The sequence below is a fragment of the Rhinoderma darwinii genome, chromosome 8, assembly GCF_050947455.1.
Source record: "Rhinoderma darwinii isolate aRhiDar2 chromosome 8, aRhiDar2.hap1, whole genome shotgun sequence".
NCBI lineage: Eukaryota > Metazoa > Chordata > Amphibia > Anura > Rhinodermatidae > Rhinoderma > Rhinoderma darwinii.
In genome coordinates this window covers 106,535,542-106,555,053 of record NC_134694.1, presented here as the reverse complement: position 1 = coordinate 106,555,053, position 19,512 = coordinate 106,535,542, and the positions used below count along the sequence as shown (strand labels likewise).

The 19,512-nt window shown below is 42.3% G+C and overlaps 1 protein-coding gene across 1 annotated transcript in view; it reads right to left on the bottom strand.

Moving 5' to 3' along the window:
* Positions 1-3,843: 3,843 nt before the first annotated feature.
* The window catches only part of AXL (AXL receptor tyrosine kinase), a 65,846-nt gene continuing 50,177 nt past the window's right edge, over positions 3,844-19,512 (bottom strand). The window contains exons 16-20 of the mRNA XM_075836204.1: positions 16,074-16,195; positions 15,291-15,400; positions 13,804-13,963; positions 12,630-12,766; positions 3,844-8,030 (exon numbers count right to left, since the gene is read on the bottom strand). Of these exons, the coding sequence (XP_075692319.1) occupies positions 7,619-8,030; positions 12,630-12,766; positions 13,804-13,963; positions 15,291-15,400; positions 16,074-16,195 (941 nt within the window). The 3' untranslated portion in view covers positions 3,844-7,618. The remainder of the gene's footprint in view (positions 8,031-12,629; positions 12,767-13,803; positions 13,964-15,290; positions 15,401-16,073; positions 16,196-19,512) is intronic.

Genomic DNA, 19,512 nt, shown 5'->3' with positions numbered 1-19,512 from the left:
AGAAATAGGGGACAGATAGATTGAAATAGGACTGTAGGGTTTGTTGTAGTCTGTGACCAAGGAGACACTGGTCTCCATAGGAGCTGTAGACACAAAACAATAGGAGATTTTTTTAGTTGGACTATTTGCAAGGTTGATTTATTTTTTCATTTTAGATGCATTGGAACGAGTGTCATTATTAAAACGATTGTCTTGATTAGAAGATCTGCCATGGCAAGTAAACTTCTCGCTCTGAACGCAAAATATTTGGGGTTCTGGACCTTTTCCATTGCAATAGGTAAGTACCGACCTCTTACTAAGCCAAATCTTAGGGCTTAGGCACGTTTCTTGAGGAGAACATGCCCATAATAAGGTGCCATATAATGGCATTAAGTGGCAGCGCACGGATTGCCCGCAACTGCATGCTACAAAGCCATCGGGACTCCGTATAATGCCATGCAGAGCCATGTGAATAGAGCCTTATGCTCAGTAGGCATAAAGCAGAAGCCTGGCTGCAAGAGTAGTGAAGCAGATAACATAAATCTAACAAGAATACCATTAGTATATCACACAGAAATTCTAATGGTATTCAGAAATATTTGAAGCCCAGCCTTTCGGCAAAGCAATCCACCCATGGCAGATTTTCTTTCATGGGATTGTTCACAGAATAATTCCAATGAGCACAGGTCCTTGGCATTATTGTACAATTCATGTGTGTTATATTGCTATGTTGAGACTGTCTCTTTAGGAGTCTCCGTACCATTAGGCTGGTTTCACTTGGCCGTAATCTGGCCATAACACCTGGACTCCTAGCGGTTCTTCTGAACTAAAGTTAAATCCCCATAGAACCTTTATTGTGATTGGTCCTATTCAGTAGTACCTTGTATGGTCCTGGTTTTTAAGTACCCTTAAATCAGGTCATATTATGGCTGCATGACACTGGCCTTACATAAGAGGACTAGGGAGCCTCATGTATATATACAATATGGTTGAGGTTTGGCTGGTAAAGCGAAAATATTATTAGTAGGTGGTATTTCCTCTCTAGCACCAACAAGACAATACCTTCCATTTTGCATTGTTAAGGGGTTGAAAACTGGTTTTGTCTCGTTTTTTTTTCCAGAAACAGCGCCACTCCTGTCCATGGGCTGTGTCTGGTATTACAACTCATCTCCATTAGACATTTCTTATAATCCGAGACAACCTCTTTCACGTAATGGAGAAAGGCATTGGGGACAAGTAATTTTTAAAAAAAAAGTATACAAAGAGTGCATGAGTATCCGGCAGTGACCACTAGCTGGTGCTACATACATGTCAAACAAAAATGTGGTTGGTAACAACATATAATAATAATAATAATAATAATAATAATCTTTATTTATATAGCGCCAACATATTACGCAGCACTTTACAATTTAGAGGGAACATGAAACAAACAATATCAGACATTACATAGTGACAAAGTTCATTTACAATTCAAACCTGGGTAGTGAGGACCCTGCTCGCAAGAGCTTACAATCTATGAGGACATAAGGGAGACACAAAGTGTAACAGTGTTTGTTCTGTACAATAGTCCGGCCATTTTTATACACATGCGGTGGTAACATAAAGCTGCATGAGCCGGTCACCAGCCACTATCCGTGTATGACGGACATGAAGAGAAGGAGTGTGAGGGAATCTTATTCTGATGACTAATCTAAATGGAGGGCCATGGAAAGGAGTCAGATTAGGGAATGTTATAGGCCTGTCTAAATAGATGTGTTTTCAGGGCACGTTTAAAACTGTGGATATTGGGAATTAATCTGATTGTCTGGGGTAGCACATTCCAGAGGACGGGTGCAGCACGAGAGAAATCTTGGAGACGGGAGTGGGAGGTTCGGATTATGGAGGATTTTAATCTAAGGTCGTTGGCAGAACGTAGAGTCCGAGTAGGGTGGTAGACAGAGATGAGGGAGGAGATGTAAGGAGGTGCAGCACTGTGGAGAGCTTTGTGGGTGAGAGTAATAAGTTTGAATTTTATTCGGAAGGGGATGGGCAACCAGTGCAGTGACTGGCACAGATTAGAGGCGTTGGTGTAGCGGTTGGTCATAAAGATGAGCCTGGCTGCTGCATTGAGGATAGATTGGAGAGGGGAGAGTTTAGTGAGGGGAAGACCGACTAGTAATGAGTTACAGTAGTCAAGACGAGAGTGAATCAGAGCAACAATGAGAGTTTTGGCAGTTTCCTCCGTAAGAAAAGAGCGGATTCTGGAGATGTTTTTGAGGTGAAAATGACAGGAGCGTGAAAGTGATTGTATGTGAGGAGTAAAGGAAAGATCTGAGTCAAAAATAACCCCGAGACAGCGGGCGTGCTGCTTAGGAGTTATGATAGTGCCACACACAGAGATGGAGACATCAGGTTTAGGGAGGTTAGTAGATGGTGGGAACACAAGGAGCTCAGTTTTAGAAAGATTCAGTTTCAGATAGAGAGAGGACATGATGTTAGAGACAGCGGACAGACAATAACTGGTGTTCTGTATTAGAGCAGGGGTGATGTCACGGGAAGAGGTATATAATTGGGTGTCATCAGCGTAGAGATGGTACTGGAAGCCAAATCTGCTGATGGTTTGTCCAATAGGAGCTGTGTAGAGAGAAAAGAGGAGCGGACCTAGGACTGATCCCTGAGGAACCCCGATATCAAGGGGAAGAGGAGAAGAGGTGGAACCAGCAAATGACACACTGAACGAGCGGTCAGAGAGATAGGAGGAAAACCAAGAGAGAGCCGCGTCCTTGAGGCCAATAGAGTGGAGCATGTTAAGTAGGAGTTTGTGGTCTACAGTGTCAAAGGCTGCAGAGAGATCCAAAAGAATCAGGAGAGAGGATTTACCGTCCGATTTAGCCGCCAAGAGATCATTTGAGACTTTAGTAAGGGCAGTTTCTGTGGAGTGTTGAGTGCGGAAACCAGATTGTAAGGGGTCAAGAATGGAGTTAGCAGAGAGATAGCGGATAAGGCGAGAGTAGACCAAGCGTTCCAGGAGTTTAGAGATGAAGGGCAGATTAGAGACTGGTCGGTAGTTGGCAGCGCTGGATGGGTCAAGTGTTGGTTTTTTCAATAATGGGTTTATAATGGCATGTTTAAAAGCGGAGGGAAAGATACCAGAGGAAAGAGAGAGGTTAAATATTTTAGTGAGGTGACTAGTGACAGCTGGGGAGAGGGACTGGAGGAGGTGTGAGGGGACAGGATCACTAGGGCAGGTAGTAGGACGAGAAGAAGAGAGGAGCCTCGAGACTTCTTCTTCAGTTAATGGGTCAAATGCTGAGAGTGAAGAAGAGGGAGTGCGGGGGGGAAGGGGATCGATGTTACTAGGGGACTGGGAGAGAATATCATGCCGGATGTTGTCAATTTTAACTTTAAAATAATTGGCCAGGTCTTCAGCACTGAGATCTGTGATTGGTGTCTGCACTTTAGGACTAAGGAGGGAGTGAAAAGTATCAAAGAGGCGTTTTGGATTATTAGATAGTGTGGAGATGAGAGAAGTGAAGTAGACTTGTTTGGCGCGGTGAAGGGCAGAGTTGTAAGTTTTGAGCATAAATTTGTAATGGAGGAAATCTGCATCCAAATGCGATTTTCTCCACAGTCGTTCGGCACATCTCAAGCACCGGTGAAGAAAGCGGGATTGAGGCGTGTGCCAGGGTTGTCGTCGTCTTTGTCGGGTGGTTCGGAGTGTAGTGGGGGCTGCTTCATCCAATGCATTTTTGAGAGTGTTATTATAAAGTTTGGCAGCCAGATTGGGACAGGAGAGGGAAGAGATAGGGGACAATGAGGACTGTAGACTGTCTATGAGTTTCACAGTGTTAATGGCATGTAGATTTCTGTATGTCTGATACGTAGGGATGACCTGAGGAGGCAGAGAATATTTGATAGTAAAGGAGAGAAGATTGTGGTCAGAAAGCGGGAGAGGAGAGTTAATAAAGTCAGAAACTGAGCAGAGCCGGAAGAAGACCAGGTCAAGTGAATGCCCGTCTTCATGTGTAGGAGAGTTAGTAAGTTGTGACAGACCGAGGGACGAGGTTAAAGATAGAAACTGGGAGGCAGATGAGGAGATTGGGTTATCAATGGGGATGTTGAAGTCACCCATGATGAGAGTGGGTGTTTCAGAGGATAGAAATTGTGGAAGCCAGGCAGCAAAATGATCCAGGAATTGGCGAGGTGAGCCCGGTGGGCGGTAGACAACTGCCACTCGGAGGGGAAAAGGGTGAAAGAGTCTGAGGGTGTGGACTTCAAAAGAGGGAAATGTGAGTGAGGGGACCGGGGGAATGACCTGGAAAGTGCAGTGTGGGGAAAGAAGTATACCTACTCCTCCACCCTGCCTGTTCTCAGTTCTGGGGGCATGAGAGAACTGGAGACCACCATAAGCTAGAGCAGCAGGGGAAGCAGTGTCAGACAGGTGTAGCCATGTTTCTGTAAGAGCCAGAAGGTTGAGAGAGTTAGACGTAGAGTCTATCCCTTTTACTGCAGGGTGCCACAGAGTGAAGTGACCATACTAATAACTCCGCCCACTGAAGGGTCATCCTGAAAGCAAGACATTATAATAAACATACATTGTACATCCCACTGCAATCTGACATAAGTATTCCATGGAAGAAATTTCTATAAAACTTGTTGATAGAATGACTATACAATTGACACCATCATTTCTAGTTTTTGAAAAATGTAAATGGAATGTTTTTGGGAATTTTTTGGAAATATTTCAATTTGATATAAAAAAAAAATTCTAGTAAAGTTTTAAAAACTTTTTTTTATATTTTATACGGTGTGCTAAATGTAAGGGGCATTGTCCAGTGATGACTCCTGTATGGTTGGATATTTTTGCGGAGTTTCTTTCATTTCTTTGACTTTAGTAGGGAAAACCATCTGTAAAGATGTATAGAACGTTTTTTTTTAAGTGGCACTGGCCGTGCAGGTTATAAAGAAAACAGTGCAAGGGTCATTTCCTTGAAGAAAAAAAAAAAAAAAAATGTCCCCCACACAGTGATGGCTGTAAATACAAAAAATTATTGCATTAGCTGGCCCACCGGAGTCGTAGCTAGGTTTTAATTCACTTGGCCCTAGCCCTGTATCTAGTTACCATGGCAAGCCCATAATGGCATTTTGGCGACCGCCACCACTTCCCAGCCTGTCCCCCTAGCTACGCCCGTGTAGTCCACTCTAACTTTACATTCGAGGAGGGTTTTTTAAGAAAAAGATGTAAAATATGTAAAATGTAAAGGACGATTTTAAAACTAAGACAAAAACTAGCCTCATCCTTTATACAGATATCTGTAAATTCATATTTTTATGTAAGAAAGTGAATATATCATAGTGCAGCATACGGAGCTACATGATAATACTGATAAGGACATCATCTGGAAAGGAGTTTTGTTCATTGGATTTGTTCAGTTGGCGTAATTGTATTTTTTCTTTTTTCACCATCGTTACCCATCAAAGTTTGAAAATAAATCACTTGACCCACCCAGCAGGAGCAATGTACGTACTAAAGTGCTGCGTACACATCTACATAAAGGCCAAAGTCACAAAAATATAAAAAATTATGTATACGTATTTGTACGAAAAGACAATACTAGTAGATAACATACTTACCTAAACACATGGTAATAGCAAAAGGCAAAAGGAAAAAGTTTGTTGCATCTGCCAAAATGTCGCATATGGATTAAAGTTCATGACTATTGGTATTCCACCTGAGATCCAGGATTGCTGCCTATTCTTTCGCATTAAAGCAAATGCTGACTGCTTGTGTTATTTCTGCTGGTAACAACTGCCCGTGATATTAAAAAAAAATCTCCGACCCATAAACAACTGTGTCAAAATTATGGAACAAGCCATTTCTACAGGGGCGTAGATATAAGGGATACAGAGGTAGAAGTCACACCTGGGCTCCTTTACGTGAAGGCTCGTATCCATTTTTTTTTCTATCATTAGTCTATATAGTCTATTGAATATTTCCAAACATGGTTACATTAATCATAAATTATTTTGCCATTTCTGATAAAAAGAGGCCAACCACAACCTTCTCCACCCCAAAAATGTTCTAAATCCGCCAAAAAACCTAAGGATGCCATCGACTTTTGATACAGAACCAACCTTTTGTATGGTATACATAATATGGCACCAATACTGTAGCTACGTGAGCCTGGAAACAATGGATGCACCATGTCGGTATACAGAGTGCCTATGGGTTCAAAATACCTTAGGGAGTCAGTGTTCTGCCATGCAGAGACCGTGCATGGGCCTTTAAGGCCACCACACTCAAATCTGGAAGCATGTTTCCCTTCTTATTTATTCACCAAGTCTTAGACTTAGAGATGAGTAAATCATTGAAAATATTTGTTTTGCCAACATTTCACCAATGGAAAAGAATTCCGCAGGAGCTATATTCCCCTTGTATACAACAACGGAGACTGACATAAGGACTTGTATCTCAACCTCCATTGTCCTATATGTAGAATATACAACTATATAATTGGAAATTCGCTTGTAGGCCTATCACTGGTCTGATAAAAAAAATGGTTATGGAAGTTAGTAATACATTATATATACTTTTTATATTGTGACTTTAGCCTGGTCATGTGAAGAGGGGACATCGTGTCAAATCTGAGATGCCTGACCTTATGATGGAAATTTTTCTATAGACGAAAGGTGACTCAAGACACCATACTGCAACTTCAACCAAAGAGCATCAAAATCACTGTTGAAACAATTTTTGCACTATACAGTTGATGCTTAACTCAATGACATAGTGTAAATCATAAAATGTAGCCAACCAATCGTGAGTCTTCATCTGTGCACTTCTTGACTCATTGCTTGGTGCCCACCTACAGACATGGTCAACGGGGCAAGCCTATACTCAAAGGGCTACATAAAACACATTTCCTCCTCCATATGAACATTAGTGGCTCCATAAACAAAACAATATCTGATACGGTTATAGAAAAATTATAAACATATCCCTTTTTTATCAGATTATCACCCTTGATGGTTTTACGTATAAAAGGAGGAGAACGGCTACTGTAAAAAGAATGTAAAGTGTGACTCTTACACACTATTGTAAGAAATTAGTAATTCTTTAAAATAATATTATTTTTGTCCATGTTATTGTAAAAAGAATTGAGTCTTTCATTCATAAGGTTTCCAATTTATGGAACTGACCTTTTTAGCCAACAGTGGTAAAACCATCAAGCACAAGAGTATGAAAGTCACTCTCTTTTTTGTGTTACCCTGGAAAGTTTCCTCGTATATTGAGTTGACGTTATAGTGGGATGCTCTGAGTAACTCTACAGTCTTTAAAAAGTTCATTGTACAACAATAAAAATGGCTTGTGAAGCCATCGTCAAGGCAGTGCTATCTAGCTATTCTTTGTATATTGCCAGAAAACCTGGGCTATTGTCTTATTTTTACCAGTATTGGTCATTGGCACTGGAAATGTTGAAAAGTTGGAAGACCAAGGAAATGTTCTGCTTCGTCCATTCCTTTGTAAGGGAAAGGAATGCTTGGAGAGTTGTTTAAGAAGTTGGTATTTCACCTAAGTCAAGATTAGAACTCTTGAAGAAGTCTTTAAGAAACATAACGTTGAGATTCTAACATTACGTCGCCTAGCTTGTGCTTATTATCTGGACCCTTGTCCAGCCAAGAGCTCTTCCAAAGTTCCTTCCTCTAAAGCAGAACTGTAACGTGGATGTTCTGTGGATACATTTGTGAGGAGTCTTGTGGCTTCACGACTGGGACACATCACATACCGATTGGTGTTCTCAGGTTGATGGACCTCTGCTGTGACAGAAGTGGCTTTCGAGAATAGGTCATCACCAAAATCCTTGGCATCCAAACCACCCACAGCTCCAAGTTCACCATCATCACTAAAGGCAGAGGAAATGGGCTTTTCCATGTTGACATAAAGAATTTCTTCAGGGTCTTTGGCTGGAGGTAAATTCTTTAGAATTGTCTCCAGTTCTCTATGGAGCGTTTCAAAAGTTGGACGATCTTTGGAATTTAACTGCCAACAACTTGCCATCAACTCATACCTAGAGGAAAATAGACATCACTGGTCACAACTGAGAAAGTGTGAAAGACATGAAAATATTATGCAGCCCAACATAGAATTGTCCATAACAAAAGCTATAATGACCTTTTATCAAGTCACTGTGACTTATAAGACTATCTTTTTTTTTTGCATTTAGATGTGGAATTGGGAATACTACTGAAATAATCCAAAATTCTCTACAGAACATACAGATCGAGCAATTAAAATTGTTAATAACAGCCTTTATCATAAAGGAAGAAGAAGCCGTGGATTTCCACATACAGTTTTAGGTCAAGTTTTGTTTTTTTGTTTTTGCAAAAGGAAGAAAAAATATGTATCCACACGTGTGTTTGGTTCAAAACTCCATCAAAAACAGTGGTTTCAGCTTTATGGTTCTTAAAGAGGTTCTCCAGGACATTAATATTATTATTATTCTTCGGATAGCCTATCCATCTTGTACAGTGGGAGCCAACCTCCAGGACTCCTAGGGATTAGCACATTGAAGTGGCATGTCCCTTCTATTGTTAACACAGGCACAGCAGCTTGTCCGTATGGGTATCTAGGCCTGGTACTACAGCTGATCCCATTAGGATGATGTGAGTACAAGGCTTAGTCACCCATATGGAGGAGCCACTGCAGCTGTGTAAACAATGAACGAGAGGCTCCTTCATTGTGCTGATCGTCAGGGATCCTAGAGGACACACACCAGGGATCAACAATTATGGCCTATCCTAATGATAGGCCAGTAATTTTGAACCCCTTTAAGCTAGTCACATCAATGAGAACCCCCTTTAAGATAGCCACACATGGGCCAGTTGAACCATTAGAAAGAATTGGCTATTCAACATCCTTGATTTGAAGGTCATTAATACGGCATAAGGTTTGCTTTGGGGCTATACGTGTTTTGTTGTATGTGTGTCTAAACATACAGTATACATACAGTATTAGGTTATATGAGTTATGTGTCGAAGCAACAGTTCTGAATGTATCTGATAAACAGGAGTTAGTGTTGTGTACCTATTTATCTATATAAAAAGTTGAGTACATTTTTGAGACATTGGATTACGTGTCTCATGTCTGGTTACAGCCTATATTATATTATACCTCATTCACTTCCATACCTACATTCATAATCTTACTGGTTTCAGAGCTCAAATCTCCCAATATCCCCTGCTTGTTCAGCATCTGTACAGAACTTGCTCTGATAATTCACATAAGTGAAGACTTTGCTGTAGGCAATGTATAATAATCAGATTTTTTTTGTAGTGGGTTAAAATGTGGCACACCAACACGTACACATTCCTTTATGGAGCATGTGGTTTGGACTTCAAAGTATCTGTCGGGAATCTGTTGTCAGACGTCCTAGATGGCTTGAGCAACAGGATGTGGTTTAATGTCTTTCAGATCAGGAATGAAACAATTTCCCATTCTGGTTCAAAACCAAGGTGGATGGCAAACAGGGATATGAGGCAAGCTAGCGCTTATGCTATGGGGAGGTATTACATAAGTGAATGTCATAAACTGACAGCAGTAAATTTAATAAAAAATATATAAAATTGGAATTAAAAATATATTTTTTTTTATTTATTAGAATTTACATTGTTAAAGTTGGGTGGATTTCTTAGTTCATTAGCATATAGAGCCTATAGTCTGACCCAAAGGCATAAGGCAGACCTTAGTAATATGAGTTCAGCAATGCATTCAAATTGTTAATGCCAGTCACAGTGCTGCTACTACTTCTGATATTTGGAAGAAAATTGACAAAAAAACTTAAAAAAAGAGCTGTTTAGTCCATGACAATATTGCGATTAGATTTAACAATCGTGACAGCCTACAAGTTTTATCCGTGCACTCCTAAAATTGAAGGACACTAACCATATGAAGGAAATATGGTGAGCCCTATGGAGGAATGGGAGTGGTGTTCTGGCACCAAGTGTCAGATCATGTCAGTTTTTCCCACCCGTACCGCCTTTAGACAGTTGTTCTTAAATGAAGCCCGGTGATCGGCCCCTGTATCGTCCCATTATTCCCCTCTATCTCCCCTCATAGAATTTCCCCTTTTGGACTGTTCCGTGCACAGGAGGCATGGCTGTTTTTGCATTATAGTTGCCAACATTTTAACATTTTTTTCCAGGAACACTTAGGGTGTGGCGTCTTTGGTGGCTGTGTCTTATGGGGGCGTGACTTAGCAGAATTTCTGCATACAAAAAAAAGATAACATTTTTGCACTAATTTGGCTGACAGCTACTATGGTGGCCGGTATCTGTCTGGTTATCCGGTTGTTTACAGGCAGGTGATGTCTCACTTTATCACTAGGGCTAGGCAATATGTGCTGACCACTACTGGCAATGTAAAAACAAGCGTAGATAGTGCCACACTCAGTGCCCCTTGTAGATGGTGCTCCACACTGCCCCCAGTAGATATTGCCACACACTGTTCCCTGTAGATAGTGCCACACACCTCCCTGTAGATAGTGCCACATACTCCCCCTGTAGATAGTGCCACATACTCCCCCTGTATATAGTGTCACATACTCCCCCTGTATATAATGTCACGTACTCCCCCTTTATATAGTGCGACATACTCCCCCTTTATATAGTGCCACATACACCCTCTTTATACAATGCCACATACACCCCTGTAGATAGCCCTCACCCTCCCTGTAGATAGAGCCATTGTGGCTCCCTCTATGAGCGGAATCCCCGGCCAGGAATCGGCAATACTCGGGCCGGGGATTCCTTATATGGACAGTGAAGTCTTGGGCTCACTCTATGAACGGAATCCCCGGCCAGGCGTAAGCAATGCTATGGCCGGGAACTTCAGTGCTCCAGGAGGAGCCCCTGACTTCATTGTCCATATATGGGTAGTGACGTCGTCAGTGGCTCCCTCTGAGCGGAATCCCCGGCCAGGCATCGGCAATGCTCTGGCCGATGATTCCACTGCAGGAGGTGCCCCTGACAGTGACGTCCTTATATGGACAGTGAAGTCATAGGCTACTCCTGGAGCGCTGGAATCCCCGGCCAAATCGTTTCTGACGCCCTGGCCAGGAATTCCACTCATAGAGAAAGCCCTCACTTCACTGTCCATATAAGGGCAGTGACAACAGGAGCACGTCCTGCAGCGGAATCACCGGCCAGAGCATTGCCGATGTGTGGCCGGGGATTCCGCTCATATTATGAGCCACTGACGACGTCACTGTCCATATATGGACAATTAAGTCAGGGGCTTCTGGAGCGCTAGAATCCCTGGCCAAACTGTTACTGTCGCCCTGGCCGGGAATTACGCTCATAGAGAAAGCCCTGACTTCACTGTCCATATAAGGGCAGTGACGTCAGTGGCACCTCCTGCAGCGGAATCCCTGGCTATTGCGTCGGCATCGCTTTGGTCGGGGATTTCGCTCCAGGAGGAGTGAATGGCAGAGCAGGAAACTGATAGAATTGTGTAATCGCTGCTTATTTGCTGTGAGTTTTCCCCATTGAATTCACTGGGAGGTAAAACCTGCAACAAATAGCAGTTGTAGCGTTTTTTTGCGGCGGGCTTGCAGCGATCCTGCCGCAAAAGATGCAATTCAGAAAAATAAAAAATCTCATACTTACCCAGAAGTCTGTGTTCCTCCCTCCAGCGAGGCCTCCTGGGATGACGTTTCATCCCATGTGACCGCCACAGCCAATCACAGGCCGTAGTGGCGGTCACATGGGATGAAACATCATCCCGGGAGGCCGGCCTGTATGACGTCAGAGGGCCGGTCTCCTGGGATAACGCTTCATCCCATGTGACCGCCTCTGCAGCCAATCACACACTGCAGCAGTCTCCTGGGATGAAGCGTCATCCCAGGAGGCCAGGCTGCTAGCAGGTAGGTAAGTGCTGCAGTTTTCCGCAGCGGACATTCCGGCTGAAAAACTGCACCACGATATGGTGCGCTTTTTCGACCGGAATACCCTGCAGCGAACAGGGCGGATACGCTGCGTGCTGTTACGCAATGTTTCTCCCCCCTGTGAACTCAGCCTATGTGATTGGTGCAACTTTGTAATTACATTTTATTTTTACTTTTTCAGATACAACTGCTTTCTATCCTGTATACAGAGAAGCTGTATCTAGCGCTGAAACCTGTATCCGTCAGGGTAGCGGGACTGACGAGTTTAGTGAAAGCAGGTGCCTCTGACACGCAGGATCCACCTGTTATCGATCACTTGAGCCGCTGACCTGACAGATTCAGGTTTCAGCCCCAGATACAGCTGCTCTGTATTCAGGACACAAAGCCGCTGTATCAAAAAGTAAAAATAATTTTTAATAAAAAGTAATTAGAAAGTTGCACCAAACATACTGATACACATTTTTATTAAACAAAAAAAAAAAGTTTTCAAAAGTGAACATTGCCCAGACTGTTCCTCTAGGGGTTCAGATTACTCTTACCTTCCAGTGTTACACATACAGTAATAACCGTGTAGTTTTTCTTAAACATGTTTGCTCCAACAGTAAATATATTGTAAATAAAGTGGGCAAGGAAACTGGGTCAGAAACTTCCGACCAGGCCATCATTGCTGCCCCTAATATTAGTTATATTACAATGGGCAACTGTAAATAAAAAACAGATGCTTACAATCCATCCAGACAATCCGGTGGCTGCTTTAGCCGATTCCCTTGTCTCAAGTAGTCATAAATTTCACTGTTTTCTACCCCGGGATATGGCGTTTGGCCCCGTGTTGCAATTTCCCACATGGTGACTCCAAAAGACCACTGACGAGAGAAGAACATTAGTCACTATATGCAATTTTAGATTTGTATACATCGTATTTTCATTTATGCAATAATGACATTAAGGGGATTCTCCACTTTTGACCGTCCCTTTTTGTTAGAAGGGTCCTTTGAAAATAAGATCTCAGAAAGCCCCACTGATTGGACGACCAGGGATCTGATATAATCAGTGGGGGTACCCGGTATCAAGTGTTCAATTACCCTACAGCACCACCACAGGGGAAATGGAGTATTACATGGTTCACATTGAATCAATGGACTGTCCATGTAATAAAGGTACATGTTGAGTCCTCCAGTGGGGAAGACACTCTTTGTTGCCAATCTCTGCTTTATTATCTTAGCATTCACAAATAAGGCTTTTCAAAATGTGTTTTTATAAAAAAAATACAACCCTTTTAAATCTGTTCAATCACTCCAAAAATAGCAGTTAAAGGGGTTTTCTAGGATTTTGATAGTGATAGCTTATCCTTAGGATACGTCATTAATATCAGATTTTTGCTGCAAAGTTAAAGGGGTTTTCCCTTGCCACCAATAACAGATCGGTGGGGGTCTGACTCCTGGCACCCCATGATTGGCTGATTGAAGAGGCTTCGGTGCTCCAGTGAACGCCGCAGCCTCTTCAATGCTAACCAGGTACAGCTCCATACATTCAGTAGTGGCTGTGCCTGGTACTGCAGCTCTTTCCAATTCAAGTGAATGTAACTGAGTAGCCACTAACGAATATACGAAGTTGTGCCTGGTAAGCAATAAAGAGGCCGCAGCGGCAACTTCAATCAGCTGATCGGTGGGGGTGCCGGGAGTCGGACCTCCCCAACTCAGACATAAGGATAGGTCATCATTATCAAAGTTCTGGAAAACCCCCATTTAATTTTTGCAGCATTTCACATCTCTGTGATGCGTCTTTTGGATTTCAAGGCATGCTGAGACTTGTAGTTAATAAGCTTTTACAAATTGGCTAGTCTATCTTATAAAGCTGAATAACACGAGACCTTACAGAATTACTAAGTGATTGGACTCACCACATCACTCTTGGTGGTATAGACGCGGTCTGCCAGGCTTTCTATTGCAATCCATTTGACTGGCATTTTGGCAATCCGACCTTGCCTATAATAATCTCCATTGTAGATTTTCTTGGACAGACCAAAGTCTGCTACACAGACATTCATGTTCTCATTTAACCTGGGTGAAGTGACAAAGATTAATGCGTAAGATGGACAAAAGCTGAAATGGTCAGTAAGGTAACCACAACCAGGCCACGACATCATGGGGGCCAATGGTCTACCCAGCCACGACAGAAAGTAGGATCATAAGAAGGCCGTGCAATCGTCAATTGACTAATGAATATATTCTCTAATGTATATAGATTCTACAAAGTATGTTATTAATAAGTAAGGTGGCATAGGAAATAACTGGTGGCTAGGTGGAGACTGCGGCACTAGAGCAGAAATCCACCAAAGTACACCCTTGATTTATGCATGGCCATATGGACTCTATAGATTAGATGCATCTCCATGGCTGCAGTGCTAGGGGTGTACTACAGCCATGGAGAATTAATACAAGTCCGTACACAAGGCGCTATGGGTAGGATACATGCATGGACATAAATGAATGGATTCGCAGAAGCATTCTCTTGTAGCTACTGTCCTCAAAATCACCACCTGGACACTGAAGTTTAGCACTAGATGTACTTTCAAAATATTCTGAAAAGTACTACTCGAAAGACTAGGCCCAGGAGAATCAATGCTACCCCTCGGAGATGGTAACAAAGGCCTAACCAAGATGGCTGAAACATTACAGAACATTGTTGAAAATGGCAAAAATGGAAGAAGATAAGAACAAAAATATGTATTGCTATAGAAATCTTATCGGTTATGTCCACCTTTGCCACCAATTAATTTTATTGCAAAAATAAATCTAAAATAAAGCAACAATGAAAATAATTTTTGTGTGAGCACCTACGCAGACCAATGTGTCTCCATGGTAACAGACTACAAATAAATCCTGACTGTAGTCTGATCCTGCAGTCATACTCCCTTACATTTTTCCAATACTTCTTAGTAAAATACATTCGGAAAGGTTAGCAAAAAGGGGAAACATATAAGAGAGTATAAGTGCAGGATCCGAATACATACAGGGTTTGCTTGTGGTTAATACAAATGTCCAAGAAACTTTTTGAAGAAGGATAGTTAAGTGTCCAGATCAACCGAGTGGATTTCCACAAGTCAGAAATTATGAGTTTGAGTTCAATTATCCAGGATTAGAATAAAGGGTCTACTATTTTCCAAGTGCACTCTTGTCCATAAGACGTGTCTGGTATTGCAGTTTTTCCCTATTCAAGCTAGTATGGCTAACCTGCAATACCAGACACAACCTATAACAAAGGGTGGCACTGTCTCAAAAAAAAAAAACAACATTTTTTTTTTCTAATCAAGGACAACCCATTTAAGATAACAGGGATACCTATCATCAGCTTTCAGTAATAACCCATTTATCCCAAGAACCTTACATGCAATTCCGGGCAGCGAGGTCTCTGTGGATGAAGTTCTTGCTGCTTAGATACTCCATGCCGCTAGCTATGTCTGTCATGAACTTCACCAGCATCTGTGTTGGAAGATACTGCAAGCAAATTATTAATACAAGGTTAAAAAGTTTAATCGAATAGGAATGATTTTTTTTTTAACATGCACCGACACAATGATTGACCCTATAGGAACATTCCAATATTTTTTCATAACCAGAATATTTGACCTTAAACAATATCTATGAATAAATACCCCACTATGATCTACAGGGTTTCACCCACAGGAAATTGTTCTCTTCATTGCAATGATAAGTATCATACAAAAAAAAAAAACGGGGGTACAAGAAGCCAGTCAGTACTCAGCAGGGAAAGGGGTTGCCTCACCACTTCAACCCCTGTCCATATGGCATGTTAAAGCTTATGGACGTCATAGAAGGGAGTTTCCAGCTCGGGACCCATGTCTCTGTGCCTTGAACAAAATCCGGGAAAGTTGATTCTAGAAAGTTTACTGGGGAAGGGGCAATCCATCAGCAACACACAAGGGGACTGAAAAAGTTGTGTACACCCATAATACATGCACTGCTCCAATAATGGGTCTAGTGTTTCAGTCAGACGGGCCTATTGACTCATTGATCTACCGGTCATGATGGATGACGCTGGTCGGAGCATGTTCTGGTCCTGTCTTCTCACAAGCCACGCTACCTTGGCCAGGATATTGATTATAGTCCAATAACAGTCCAAACTACTATGGAGTCTTGTATTACATACCAGGGGGGCATCTCCGAGCCGAGAGTACAGAAGGAAGCTGTGCAGATCTCCATGTTTCATGAATGGCAAGATAACAACCGGTGATGGGTATCCTTCATTCTCTGTATTCTGAAGACAAACCCCTGAATGACGGAGAGGAGAGAATCTGTATTAAAATCGCTGACTGTTGTTTATGTTCATACTTTTCTGAGTTTCATTTATTTTACTCTGGTATCTCTCTAGGCTTTGGTTGTTTGTTGGCAGAAAAATTGAAAATCCTTGACATGTGGACAAAGCTAAATTATAGAGCACTTCTACTGCGCTAAGTTTCTGCTAAGTTTTGCATCGGGCCCTGGGTATATCATTAGGCTCCTAGGGCCCGATGCAAAATCAGTACAAGAACCCCTCAACCATCATGTGCCATTTATACAACTGGAGTCCTCCTTTGTGGTCCCAATCTGGGATCAGGTGCCCAGAGTGTCTGCAATTCCTGCACCCCCTATAGTTACACCCCGGGCCTGCAGTGGGAGACGCAGTTTACTTTCGCCACTACACGTGTCCTGCAAGTGTGTAGCTTTAGGAGGTGCCGAGATAACAGTCACACCCAGGCCATGAAGACTGAGGGGGCCCAAAGGCCACTGTGCCACATAAGAAGACACCAGTATTATGCATGGACATGGTAGGTGGGGGCCCATTGTATGTAGATGTAATCGTAAAAAATTGAATTTGGAGTAATCCTGAATGTGCAGTCTTCCTTTTGTACTTCTCCTGCCTTAAGTTTTCTTTACAAGAAGTTTCTGTTAGCTGCTTTCTGTCACCATGTAAGAGGGGTAACCTGTTACTCGCCCCCTCACATGTTCTGTGTCCCCTCTTTATATTCTCTTGTACTGTCATCCCCCAAAGTCTGTGGCTGCAAATTCTCCCCCATCCCTCTCTGTGTATGTCACAGGGCTGTGCATGAGGGTGATAGTAGCAGCATGCTGGCGGGGGAGCAGTCTGCTCCCGAGTCGAGAGGAACATCTATGCTCCCATGGCAGTGCTACTGAAAGGAATCGACAACGAGTGCCCACTACAGCGGGCACTGTCTGTGTAAGGGGGCATCCCGAGGGGTTGACGTCCCCAACCTTGGTATTGACCACTCTCAGAACAAGTACAGGTGGGCCATATGGCTGCATTGGGTTCAGTTACAGTAAAGAACTGTGTTACCACTGTGTTTTTTAAGTGGTGTGTAATGTTTTAACCCCTTGTAACAAGCCATATTAGCTCTTATGGGCCTAATTTTCGGTCACTTCGTAAACCAGAGGTCCATCCTCCCCAAATTTGAGGGTACCCCAGCAGTCATTCACAGCAAGAGAACCCTCTCCCTCCTGTTCATCTCAAGTGTGAAATATCAACTTGGGTCTAAATCCTCCATACTACGTACACCTCTGATTAACTTTGTGTGTGGTGTTTGATGGGTAGGATACATGACAGTTGTGAACTGTGGCTAAAGTAGAGACTGCTTCTTCAGTTACTGCAAGCCCTGACAGGCGGCCTATGGCCACGATACAAGAATTATTCTCTATAAACTATGACTATGAAATCAAATAAGCAATCTTCTCTCCTGAAGCCTCAATCTGAGATCATTACTTGGGGATGAAGAATATGAACACATATTGAAAAAAATAGACATGTTCACAATAAATTGAACTATTGGGTCCCTTTTAATAATTATTTTAATTAAACGTATTACATTTGGTAATTAAGAAAATCTATTAACCCTACGAAGAAAAAAATGCATTACATTTTCTTGGAGATCATAAAAAAACAACCAGTTAAATGGCCTTAAGTAAAGTGATGTTGTCATTTAAACACGTCTATTGCAAACTGAAAAACACTGTGGTAATGGCGACACACCCAAAATCAGATGGTTTTAGTGCTGAAAAATATCTTGTTAAAATCTAGGGATTGGAGTTTAGAAATGATAGATTGTGTAAGGGAGAAGGGTGGAGGTGGCTGTGTCCTTTGGCAGATGACTTTTCCAAAAGTGCAGTACATCATCTTTGCCACTAGATGGCAACAAATGATAGAAAAGAATAGAACATTGGCTGATATCAGAGATATAACAGTATAGCACACACATAGTTCCATCCAGCTCTTTAGACCCACAGGCTCCTGTGTTTTTAGCCTAAAAATGGTTTCTAAATTTGTGGTATTGGTTATTTCACAATAATCCATATTATAAAATCTGATCCTAGACAACACAATTTAGGGGTTTAACACTTTAGCTGTTGGTTGGATGACAGAGGCTCTTCGCAAATTTTTGAATCTTAATACATTCACCGTCACAGTATATCAATGCACTTGCTGCCAGCACACTAATGGTCAAATCACAGACAGAATCAATTTAAAGTGTGGAATATTCCTTAAACAGGACCTATCAATTCTCCTAACACGTCTGATTTTGTAAAAACTTGCCCATAAAATAAAAATCATGGAGCATTTTTCTTCTAAGTTTGTATTGTACCGTTCCTCTATTGTTCCTCCTGAACATGTATGACTAAAATGACAACTGGGCATTACCATACCCCTGGAAAATGCGTCAATGGGGTGTGTCCCTACACACACTGTCAGAACTGATTGGATGCTCTATTGACAAGGGTAATGGTAACACCCAGTTATCAATTTTTTCATAAATTTCCAGGAGGAATAACAGAGGTGTGAAATAAAATTCTCCAGAATTATCATTTTATGGGAAATGTAAGTATTTACTAATACATACATGTCAGAAGAGCTGCCGGATGCTCTTTAAATTGGTTGTCTCATCAGAGACAACCCCTTTTATATCTGTGGCGATCATCTGATCACCGTGGGTCTGGCTCCCAGCACCCCTGGCATACAGCTGATTTTGCTGGGAGGAAGCCTTTTCTGGCCAGACAGATGAATGGCCATCCATGTAGTACGTGAACAGATTGAGTCCGCCAGAATGGGAGCCGTTTTTACAAGCGATTGTATACAGAAAGTTCCTCAAATTTCTGATATACTTTGAATTATGCTTTGTTGTCAGTGAATAGAAACATGAGACCAAACGGATTCCATATGTGGGCTTCAGCTGGCACACAAGTAAAATGGGGAGAGGTATAGTGGCAGATGGAGAAATATTTACTGTGTGATGCCGTCATAGATACTGACTCTCTTATTACATATATAGTTCTGCAGCAGGACTGGACATATAAGGGTATGTGCACACACACTAATTACGTCCGTAATTGACGGACGTATTTCGGCCGCAAGTACCGGACCGAACACAGTGCAGGGAGCCGGGCTCCTAGCATCATAGTTATGTACGATGCTAGGAGTCCCTGCCTCGCTGCAGGACAACTGTCCCGTACTGTAATCATGTTTTCAGTACGGGACAGTAGTTCCACGGAGAGGCAGGGACTCCTAGCATCGTACATAAGTATGATGCTAGGAGCCCGGC